Source organism: Bos indicus x Bos taurus, chromosome 23, assembly GCF_003369695.1.
Source record: "Bos indicus x Bos taurus breed Angus x Brahman F1 hybrid chromosome 23, Bos_hybrid_MaternalHap_v2.0, whole genome shotgun sequence".
NCBI lineage: Eukaryota > Metazoa > Chordata > Mammalia > Artiodactyla > Bovidae > Bos > Bos indicus x Bos taurus.
In genome coordinates, this window is record NC_040098.1 from 27,125,002 (window position 1) to 27,137,025 (window position 12,024).

A 12,024-nucleotide genomic window follows, 5' to 3' on the forward strand; every position below is an offset into this window, starting at 1 on the left:
TTGAACCCAAGTCTCCTGCATTGGCAGGCAGATTCTTTACCATTGAGCAACCTGGGAAGCCTCCCTGTGTCCTACATGTGTCTATACCTGCATTTCAGTGTGAAAAAGGATGGCCCGACAACAGACTGATGATTGATATTTGCATCCCCCCAAAATTCCTGCCCCATCTCGTCTTAGGGTTTTACTTCCTAATTAAGTTCCTTTTGTACAAAGGGGTGGAGGGATATAAAACAGCCCAGCCTCTGATTGGTGAAATGTCCTTTGGAAATTTATGGCCTCGGTTTTCACAAATATACATCAAGTTATACCACACAGTAAACTATGAAAGAAGTCCTAATTTTGGATCTCCTTCCTTCTTAACGTTATGCTTCTGTTTGGAATGAATTGCTTACTTCTTCCTTCTACTTTTTCAAAGGAGAGTGAACAGGAAAAAGGCAAGTTCCGAATGTATTCTACTGGGTACGTTGTCATTCTCTCATCTATTTCTTATGTCCTTGCCTTCCACTCTTAAAGAACATGTCCTTTAATGCAAACAAAGACATAGTTTTACATGCTTTTATGTCAGTATCTTTCCTTCCACCTTAAGTTACCCATCTTCATTTGCTATTCAATTTATGGCATTATTACCTCTTTAATATTTCCAGTCATTGCAATCAAGGAGACAGAGCCTTTCCATGAATATTTTTGTTGCCCAGTCGCTAAGTCATGTCCAACTTTTCGTGACCCCATGGACTGCAGTGAACCAGGCTTGCCTGTTCTTTACTATCTCCTGGAGTTTACTCATGTCCATTGAAAAGTTAATGCCATCCAACCATCTCATCCTCTGTGGTTCCCTTCTCCTCCTCCCCTCAATGTTTCCCAACTTCAGGGTCTTTTTCAGTGAGTTGGTTCTTTGTATCTGGTAGCCAAATTATTGGAGCTTCAGCCTCAGCATCAGTTTCCAATGAATATTCAAGGTTGACTTCCTTTAGTATTGAATAGTTTGATCTCCTTGTTGTCCAAGGGACTCTCAAATGTCTTCTCCAGCACCACAGTTCAAAAGAATCAATTCTTCAGTGCTCAGCCTTCTTTATGCTCTATCACATGCATGCATTACTAATGAAAAATCATAGCTTTGACTATGCAGAACTTTATCAGCAAACTGATGTCTCTGCTTTAATAATTTCCATGAAAAGAATTCTTTATGAAGATATGTGCCAAGTTTGAGTATTTCAAATTCTGACCAATCAGTTTTCATCAGTTCAGTTCAGTTCAGTCGCTCAGTTGTGTCTGACTCTTTGAGACCCCATGAATCACAGCACACCAGGCCTCCCTGTCCATCACCGACTCCCTGAGTTCACTCAGACTCACGTCCTAGAGTCATTGATGCCATCCAGCCATCTCATCCTCTGTCGTCCTCTTCTCCTCCTGACCCCAATCCCTCCCAGCATCAGAGTCTTTTCCAGTGAGTCAACTCTTCACATGAGGTGGCCAAAGTATTGGAGTTTCAGCTTTAGCATCATTCCTTCCAAAGAAATCCCAGGGCTGATCTCCTTCAGAATGGACGGGTTTTCTCCTTGCAGTCCAAGGGACTCTCAAGAGTCTTGTCCAACACCACAGTTCAAAAGCATCAAGTCTTCGGCACTCAGCCTTCTTCACAGTCCAACTCTCACATCCATACATGACCACCAGAAAAACCATAGCCTTGACTAGATGGACCTTTGTTGGCAAAGTAATGTCTCTGCTTTTCAATATGCTGTCTAGGTTGGTCATAACTTTCCTTCCAAGGAGTAAGCGTCTTTTAATCTCATGGCTGAAGTCACCAACTGTAGTGATTTTGGAGCCCCCAAAAATAAAGTCTGACACTGTTTCCACTGTTTCCCCATGTATTTCCCATGAAGTGATGGGACCAGATGCCATGATCTTCGTTTTCTGAATGTTGAGCTTTAAGCCAACTTTTTCACTCTCCACTTTCACTTTCATCAAGAGGCTTTTTAGTTCCTCTTCACTTTCTGTCATAAAGGTGATGTCATCTGCATATCTGAGGTTATTGATATTTCTCCAAGATAATCTCACTTGACACAGATCTCTCTTCACTGACACATAATACCTCTTTTCTATTACTTTCTTTTTATTTAATTTAAAGAAATGAGTTTTTCCTTACTGGAAGGTATATGAGCTTACATTAGTTTCCTTTCTTTTAAAGTGAGGAATTGTATCCTAAAAGGCATCTAAATTTAGGAAAGTTACAACTTGGAATACAGATTGATGTTTTAGTCTGGTAAACCCAGGAGAAATCAGAAAAGACTACATAGTGGATGTAACGTCGCCAGAAAGGTTTCCTCCAATAATTTAAGACAAGTAAAAGTGTACCTGGTACATAAAAACTTGAATTCTATAAATTCTAAGGGCTCTCAAATGCTGTCTTTTAATAAAATTTCAATTCTGGAAACGAGCTAATCTCTTGAAATTTGCATGAAAATTTAAGGGACTTCAATGAAGTCTGGAGTCACATTATAGAAAGAAGATAAAACAAGTATGTAAACCACAGCTTTCTAACACTTTGCTTATGTAATCCTAGTATTTTTTTCCTCCATTAACTCATTTTTACCAATGATGTTTTCCCCAAATGCATGAATCAGTCATCAGTATCAATTTTATTCCATTTGTTTTCTGTTTGTTTATAAGAAGTTTGTTTGCTGAGAAATTTTCTACTATTATCTAGGTTATTATGTAAGTAATGGACCAAATTCGGTTAGAGCCATATCACTCAATTTTTTTTATTTTCTGCAATAGATGATAAAATCAAAGTGTACAGGCTTTCAAGTTATTTTGAAAGTCCTGTGAATTTGTAACATAATTAATTTTATTGCAAATTTGTTAAATGCAAAGAATTAGAAATCATCAGACTTGCAAAAAGTTTGTACCCATACATACATTGATTCACTTTCTCAACAGGTTGTGACATCTTCTAAAAAGACCCTTTTCAGAACTTATACCTACATTTATCCATGATTACACAAATAATGTTTTTACTTTAAAAAATATTTTTAAATCTGTCATATGTATAGTATTTGTTGTAAAAATATTTTATTATTTTATTAAATACCTGTGTATTCTAAATTTTGAATTAGGAATTCTATACTTGGACATTTTCATCTTTTATTTTCTGTTGATTGTCTATGATATTTACATGAATGTTTTTTTTGTTTGTTTGTTTACTTTTCAGATGTACTTCAGATTGAAATTGGTAATTTTTTTCTGATCTTTTTCTTTTGCAGATGTATTACCTAGAAATACTTTTTCTTAGTTTCCTTATTTTCCTTTGCTACAGCATTCAAGTACTATCTTCCAGATGATAATCATAATTTCACTATAAGGTTGGTTCAATGACGAGGGTTGGACTAAGAAGGATAGTGTTTTCTCTATGTAATAGAAGGCTTTCTTTAACTTGGGTTCTTCAACTTGTCCTCCAAGATAGAATGCCTATGGTTTTGTTCAAGATTTTATCCCAGGTTTTAAAGGAATGGTTCAAACCCCAAACCTGGTGAGAGAGACATGTTTTCTTTTTGATTTACACACTTTGTCTATTATAAGTCTCTTGTTGTCCTTTTATATATCTATTACTAATATTACATGTAAACCTGAGACTTGGTCCACTTTTCTTGACCATATTCTCAGTTCAGTTCAGTTGCTTGGTCATTTCTGATTCTTTATGACCCCATGGACTGCAGCACGCCTGGCCTTCCCTTCCATCACCAACTCTCAGAGCTTACTCAAACTCATGTCCATCAAGTCGGTGATACCATCCAACCATCTCATCTTCTGCCATCCACTTCTATTATGGCCTTCAATCTTTCCCAACATCAGGATCTTTTCCAGTGAGTCAGTTCCTCACATCAGGTGACCAAAGTATTGGTGTTTCAGCTTCAGCATCAGTCCTTCCAATGAATATTCAGGACTCTTCTCCTTTAGGATGGACTGGTTGGATCTCCTTGCAGTCTAAGGGACTCTTAAGAGTCTTCTCCAACACCACAGTTCAAAAGTATCAATTCTTTGACACTCAGCTTTCTTTATAGTTCAACTCTCACATTCATACATCAGTTCAGTTCAGTTCAGACACTCAGTTGTGTCCGACTCTTTGCAACCCCATGAATCGCAGCACACCAGGCCTCCCTGTCCATCACCAACTCCTGGAATCCACCCAGACTCATGTCCATTGAGTCAGTGATGCCATCCAGCCATCTCATCCTCTGTCGTCCCCTTCTCCTCCTGCCCCCAATCCCTCCTAGCATCAGAGTCTTTTCCAATGAGTCAACTCTCCACATGAGGTGGCCAAACTACTGGAGTTTCAGCTTCAGCATCATTCCCTCCAAAGAAATCCCAGGGCTGATCTCCTTCAGAATGGAATGGTTGGATCTCCTTGCAGTCCAAGGGACTCTCAAGAGTCTTCTGCAACACCACAGTTCAAAAGCATCAATTCTTCAGCACTCATCTTTCTTCACAGTCAAACTCTCACATCCATACATGACCACTGGAAAAACCATAGCCTTGACTAGATGGACCTTTGTTGGCAAAGTAATGTCTCTGCTTTTCAATATGCTATCTAGGTTGGTCATAACTTTCCTTCCAAGGAGTAAGTGTCTTTTAATTTCATGGCTGCAGTCACCATCTGCAGTGATTTTGGAGCCCCCAAAAATAAAGTCTGACACTGTTTCCACTGTTTCCCTATCCATTTCCCATGAAGTGATGGGACCGGATGCCATGATCTTCGTTTTCTGAATGTTGAGCTTTAAGCCAACTTTTTCACTCTCCTCTTTCACTTTCATCAAGAGGCTCTTTAGTTCTTTGCTTTCTGCCATAAAGTTGGTGTCATCTGCATATCTGAGGTTATTGATATTTCTTCTAATTGAAATTAGGGTTAGGGTTAGGGTTAGCCATCTTGATTCCACCTTATGCTTCATCCAGCCTGACATTTCACACAATGTACTCTGCAAATAAATGAAATACTCAGGGTGATGATATACAGCCTTGACATACTCCTTTTCCCATTTGGAACCAGTCTGTTGTTCCATTTCCAGTTCTAACTCTTGCTTCTTGATCTTCATACAGATTACTCAGGAGGCAGGTAAGGTGGTCTGGTAGTCCCATCTCTTTAAGAATTTTCCATAGTTTGTGGTGATCCACACAGTCAAAGAGTTTGGTGTAGTCAATAAAGCAGAAGTAGATATTTTTCTGGAACTCTCTTGCTTTTTCGATAATCTAACAGATGTTGGAAATTTGATCTCTGGTTCCTCTACCTTTTCTAAATCCAGCTTGAATATCTGGAAGTTCATAGTTCATGTACTGTTGAAGCCTGGCTTGGAGAATTTTGAGCATTATACTCTCAGATGATCCAAAGTCTATAAATATTTTTCCTTATTTTCCTACTTATTTTCTCTTTCCAACCTTAGTTATTATTCACTTTTATTTAAATTCAAACAATAATTCAAGAAATTACTCTTCCTTTGGATATTTTATATTGCATTTGCTCAAGTAAACTTCACTGACAATGCATTTCTACAGTCTAAGGCTATTTTATGAGGTATTCCTACAATATTTTTTTGGTACCCCACTGTGTGAACTGTTTAAATTCTCATGACCCTATGTATCAGATAGTTCTCTTCAAATTGAAGTGAGTTTTTCATTTAGAATAGAGTTTAGAGATTTCTCTGATTACTTTAAAAATATGCATTACTTGACAAATATGCAGACATAACTATTTGCAGATGTATGGCTTTAATCACATCTTCCTTATACTGTTAAGAAATCCTGTCATATATATGCCTCTTTGTGTGTTTTCTCTCAGATAGGAGGACAGTTCAGTTCAATCATGGTGGGTAAAGGGGCAAGGAGATCCAACCAGTCCATCCTAAAGGATATTAGTCCTGAATATTCATTGGAAGGACTGATTTTGAAGCTGAAACTCCAATATTTTGGCTACCTGATGCGAAGAGCTGACTCATTTGAAAAGACACTGATGCTGGGAAAGATTGAAGGTGAGAGGAGAAGGGGATGACAGAGGATGAAATAGTTGGATGGCATCACTGATTCAATGGACATGAGTTTGAGTAAACTCCAGGAGCTAGTGATGGACAGGGAGGCCTGGTGTGCTGTGATCCATGGGGTTGCAAAGAGTCAGACACAACTGAGCGACTAAACTGAACTGAACTGAACTGAAATGGTTATCTCAGAAAGTTTCATCCTTTCATCTCTCTTGAGTCCTGGCTCTATAGCAATAGGATAAGATACGCGAATAAACATTAAAATGTCTACAGTCAGCAAAGAAGCATTTAGTTTTCTGTCTCTGTGCTGTTCTGTGTTTAGTCACTCAGTCGTGTCTGATTCTTTGTTTTCCTCATGGACTGTAGCTCTCCAGGTTTCTCTGTCCATGGGGATTTTCCAGGTAAGAATACCAGAGTGGGCTGCCATGCCCTCCTCCAGGGGATCTTCCTAACCCAGGGATCAAAGCCAGGTCTCCCGCATTGCAGGCAAATTCTTTACTGTCTGAGCCATCAGAGAAGCCCATAAATGTCTATAATTTTGATGAATTATCTCTTAAATGTAAATGAGGAGTTATTCAGCATATTCTTCCCCTTCTCCTTCCTGTCTTGTCTTTATTTCATGCTGTCTCTGTGATGCTCCAACTCTGTCCCTATCATCTTTTGTTTCTTCTATAATTCTACCTGTCTTACACTTACATGATAAAAATTTTTATTATCACATCTGAAAGAAAATGGAATATAAAGGTGATGCACGATAGAAAGAGAAAGTTCAAGGAATTCAAAAGAATAAATGGGATAAAGACAGGAAGGGATGAAAATGACAAGAGAGAAACAGGAAAGGAAAACAGGTAAAGGGTTTCCTATTTGTTATTTTCCAGCCTGGAGGAATGCACTGTTATATCCTGGTGAGTGATATGGACTCTGATGAAGAACATTCTACTATCAAAGATATTTAAATGAACACCTACAGTATGCAAAATAGTATACTGAAAATTAAAGAAACTCCAAAGTATACATAGGATGAAATCCATAGATTACTCAGTAACAGATATTAATGTGTTTGAAACATTAAATTTTAACAGTTTCTTTTGTTTCTTTAATTGTATCTTACATTGTGTTCTGAGCATATGTAAAGTGGTTTTCATCAGTTAAATGATGTGGAAACTGAGTTGAAAAATAAATTATTTGGTCAGACATGCCATGTTCCTTATTTCCTCTCTAACACTGTAAGTAGATTCTAGATATTTATCCTGCAAGAATGTCTACCCTTCTGACGGGCTAGGTATGGATCAGGTCTCAAGTCAGACATAATTTAGTAGATTGTAAACAGAAGTTCAAGGTATTAAAGAGTATTTTCTTTGGTTGCTATTATCCTTTAATTAATCCTAGGTAGTTTATACTCATTGTATTTTGGACAGACAGGCAGCTGTGTTTTTCAGATGGTAGGTTCTCATGTTCACTTGTTCCTTGTAGACTGGAGGAAAGAAGAATTCAAAGCTGGTGAGTATGTGATGATCCATGAGGGACCTTGCTGTTTGTGGGACAGTCTGGAGGAATGTTGGGTGGAAGTGAGCTGGATCTATCCAGGGTCAGAGGAGTCCTCACAGAATGAGAACCTCTGGCCCATGTCTACTGAGACCCTTCCCAGAAACATGATGGTCCACTTGTCTTTGCAGCAAATGTGACCCTGGATGAAGCCACTGCTCATCCTGTTCTCCTCCTGTCTGAAGAAGGGAAATGAGTTACCTGGCAAAACAAGTATCAAGATCTTCCCAGCTCCACACAGAGATTCGACTCTGTTTCCTGTGTGCTGGGTCAACTGAGCATCAGCTCAGGGAGACAATTCTCTGAGATGCAGGTTGGCAACACCTGTTCTTGGGACCTGGGAGTTTGTAGGGATAATGTAAGAAGGAAGGGTAGGGTCCCATTCATGTCCCCACAGAATGGTTTCTGGGCCATCAGGCTCTATGAAGGGGAGTACTGTACCCTCACCGCCCCAGCAACCCCTCTTACTGTAACAGGGAAACCCCTTAGTGTGAGGGTATACCTGGAGTATGAGGCTGGGGATGTGTCTTTCTATGATGTGACAGATAGATTTCACATTTTCACCTTTCACCAGAACACATTTTCTGTGTTGTCTGAAAATCTCTTTAGATGTTGGTCCTCTGGCCACCTAACCATCTGTCCAGGTGAAGGAAAATAGACTGATGCTGTATTTCATAGGCCTAGTTTTCATGAATAATGTTTACTTTGGACTTCAGTGGTGTTCACAATTTTCCCCCAAAGACATACAAGTAGATTTTTTTCCTCCTCCTAAGTCGCTAATTCTCAAAATAAAGCTCTGGAACACAGATTGATGACTGCCTCACATATCAATGCGCCCTTCACCATTAGTTACAAAATTACTGTAGAACTGTGAACAGTTGTAACACAAAATTAATTATACATGGTCCTATACAGTTTCCTATTTTTCTTTTCATAGTCAATTCTCTCAAAATAGTTATCCAAATATTCCAGTTCTCTTTCCCTGTTTCTTATTTCTATCTCAATATACCCCATGTTATGGGCTAACCTCCAATATTCATGATATGAGCTTATTTGGGAGTAAAGTCATTCAAATGTAATCAGTAAAGATAAGGCCATACTGGAGTAGGGTGGGTCTTTAATCCAATGTGCTGGGTGTCCTTATAAAAAAGGAAATGTAGACACAGACATATATGTAGGGATGCTTCCCAGGGGGCACTTTTGGTAAAGAATCTGCCTGCCAATACAGGAGATGTGGGTTTGATCCCTAGGTTGGGAAGATCCCATGGAGGAGGACATGGCAACCCACTCCAATATTCTTGCCTGGAGAATTCCATGGACAGAGGAGCCTGAGGTTTATAGTCCATAGGGTCGCAAAGAGTTGGACGCAACTGAAGTGACTTAGCATACGTGTGTGTATAGAGAAAGCATCATGTCAGGCTTGGAGTTTTATTGTCACAATCTAAGACTGCTGGCAAATCGCCAGAAGCAAGGAGAACTGGTTGGAAGAGATCTTTTCCTAGCACCTTCAGAGTAAGCATGGCCCTTGCAACACCTTGAGCTCAAACTTCTAGCCTCTACAATTGTGAGACAACAAACATTTTTTTTTTAAAGCCACTTAGTTTGTTCTCTTTGTTACAACAGCCATAACAAATGAATATACTTTATTTTTATTCCAAGAATTTCATTGAACTTTTAGGGTTGCAAAGAGTCTGAAATGACTGATGTGACTTAGCATGCACATGTGTCAATACAAGAGATGAGGGTTTGATCTCTGAGTTGGGAAGACTCCCTGGAGAAGTAAACGACAACCCACTCCAGTATTCTTGTGGACATAATCCCATGGACAGAGGAGCCTGGTGGACTATATTCATGGGACTGCGAAGAGTCAGACACAATGAAGGATTAAGCACAAATATGAAGTAAGTGAAAAGACTTTTGCTTGTACAGGGGAAAATATCAACATTAATATACTTAACAAAATAGAAGTAAAAGTATAACTGGTGCAACCAATTAAAGACTAGACAAATACTTTTGAGAGGGCGGGAGGGAGAAAGTGTGGAGAAAAGTCAGAAGGAATGAAGATCCTTATAAGATGGGCTTGTTGTTCAGTCAGTAAGTTGTGACCAACTCTTTTGCAACCCCTTGGACTTTGGCCCACCAAGCTCCTTTGTCCATGGGATTTCCCATGGCAAGAATACTGGAGTGGGTTGCCACTCCCTTCTCCAAGGGATCTTCCTGACCCAGCGATGGAACCCATGTCTTCTGCTTTGTGCAGATGGATTCTTTACCACTGAGCCCCCAGTGAAGCCCTATAAGATGGGCAATTGCCAGCAATACTGGTAAAAGCTGATATAATTTCTATTGGATAATGCCCTCTCATGTTTGTAGACTATACTGTAAGTAAATAAACCTAAGACCTAAGTACCTGTATTAAAAAACATTTCTGAAACAAAGCCAAAATGAAGAAAACAATGAGCAAATTGTTTCTGGTGTGTTTTTACCTGGTGTGAATGGGAGGACAGAATTAACTAATACATTCTCATGAGAATATACTATATGGTAATTAAAATAATGCTCTGCTTAAAACTCATCAATAAAATAAGATGTACCATGAGGAAAGAAAAATATCTCTAAGAAGGGATTGGCAGGAGGAAGCCAAGAGACTGCAGTGCATGGGAAGGAAATGTTTCACAAGAAGGGCTGTTAGGTGTCTGGGTAATGACAGGAAAGAGAAAAATAAGGGGAAGAATGAGAAACTCCTCTTTGGAGGGTATTGGAAAGCAGACAGAATTCTCCCTTAGGGAACAACAGAAAGGTTGAATCATCTGTGGGCAATAAATTACCTCATAAGTGGAACAAGAATTAAAGTTGTACAACTTCACAACCACATGCTGAAGCATTGCTATTTTAAAACTGTGAAAAACATCTATGATCATCAATTGAGACCTAATAAAAACTGCAGAGTCTAGGTGATGCTTAAATTAAGTATAAGAATTTTTTAACTTCTTTGAAAAAGGTTGAGTATATATGTTGTTAAGGTTGACTATACTCATAAATAGCCTTTTATAATGATAGGCACCACCTGTGCCCTTGTATACCTGTAAGGAGTACAGAACAGTTGCTGACACATGAAAAGGCTTCCTGAATCCTATATTGTCTATAGACTCAAAGCCTTTTTGTTTGGAAAAGAAATGAATAAGGTCCAGATTACTGGGTATATTTTTCAGTCTATCCTATTACACTTTTATGATTATATATATATATATATATATATATATATATACACCTATTAGAAGTGAATGTGTGTAACAATCATTTGCACATAGCCTGAAGAACCAAACCTCTATGCACATCACACAGAGATTTCATATTCAAGAACTTTTGTGGGTTTTGGAATGCCAAACCTTCCTGCTGCTGCTGCTGCTAAGTCACTTCAGTCATGTCCGACTCTGTGCGACCCCATAGACGGCAGCCCACCAGGCTCCCCCATCCCTGGGATTCTCCAGGGAAGAACACTGGAGTGAGTTGCCATTTCCTTCTCCAATGCATGAAAATGAAAAGTGAAAGGGAAGTCGCTCAGTCGTGTCCAACTCTTCGCAACCCTATGGACTGCAGCCTTCCAGGCTGCTCCTTCCATGGGATTTTCCAGGCAAGAGTACTGGAGTGGGGTGCCATTGCCTTCTCTGAAACCTTCCTAGGTGTGTCTATATAATCTAGTTCCCAAATATATGTTTGTTCTGGTATTCCTTGTGTTGACTAAAAAAATATGCATGGCTAAAAAGTTGAGAGCTGTGTTTTATTTAGAAGACATACTAAGGACTTCAAGCCTGGGAGTAAGTGTCTCAGGTAACCCTGAAAAAACTGCTCCAAGGAGGTCAGGGGGAGCCTGGATATACAGGAGTTTTGCAACAAAGGACAGGTAGTAGGGGTCACACAGAGTCGGACACGACTGAAGTGACTTAGCATAGCATAGCATAGCATAGCAGGAACAGATAACTACATTAATAAAAGAAAACTAGACAGTTCATTAAAAAGCAGAGGCATTACTTTGCCAACAAAGGTCTACAGAGTCAAAGCTATTGGGTTTCTAGTAGTCGTATATGGATGTGAGAGTTGGACCATAAAGAAGGATGAGCACTGAAGAATTGATGCTTTTGAACTATGGTGTTGGAAAAAACTCTTGGGAGTCCCTTGGACTGCAAGGAGATCAAACTAGTCAATCTTAAAGGAAATAAATCCTGAATATTCATTGGAAGGACTGATGCTGAAGTTGAACTGGCCAATACTTTGGCCACCTGATCTGAAAGGCTGACTTTCTGAGAAAGACCCTGATGCTGGGAAAGAGAGAAGGCAGAGATGGTGAAGGCCAGGGAAGCCTGGGGTACTGCAGTCCATGGGGACGCAAAGAGTTAGACACAATTGAGCAACTGAACAACAACAACAAGACATCTCAAGGAATTAAGTGCTTTTTTGT

General features: G+C 39.3%; 1 protein-coding gene across 1 annotated transcript in view; it reads left to right on the plus strand.

Moving 5' to 3' along the window:
• The first annotated feature begins 364 nt into the window (after positions 1 to 364).
• Positions 365 to 12,024, plus strand: part of BTNL2 (butyrophilin like 2) — a 36,492-nt gene continuing 24,832 nt past the window's right edge. Inside the window, 1 exon segment of the mRNA XM_027524475.1 lies at positions 365 to 459. Coding sequence (XP_027380276.1) covers positions 365 to 459 — 95 coding nt within the window.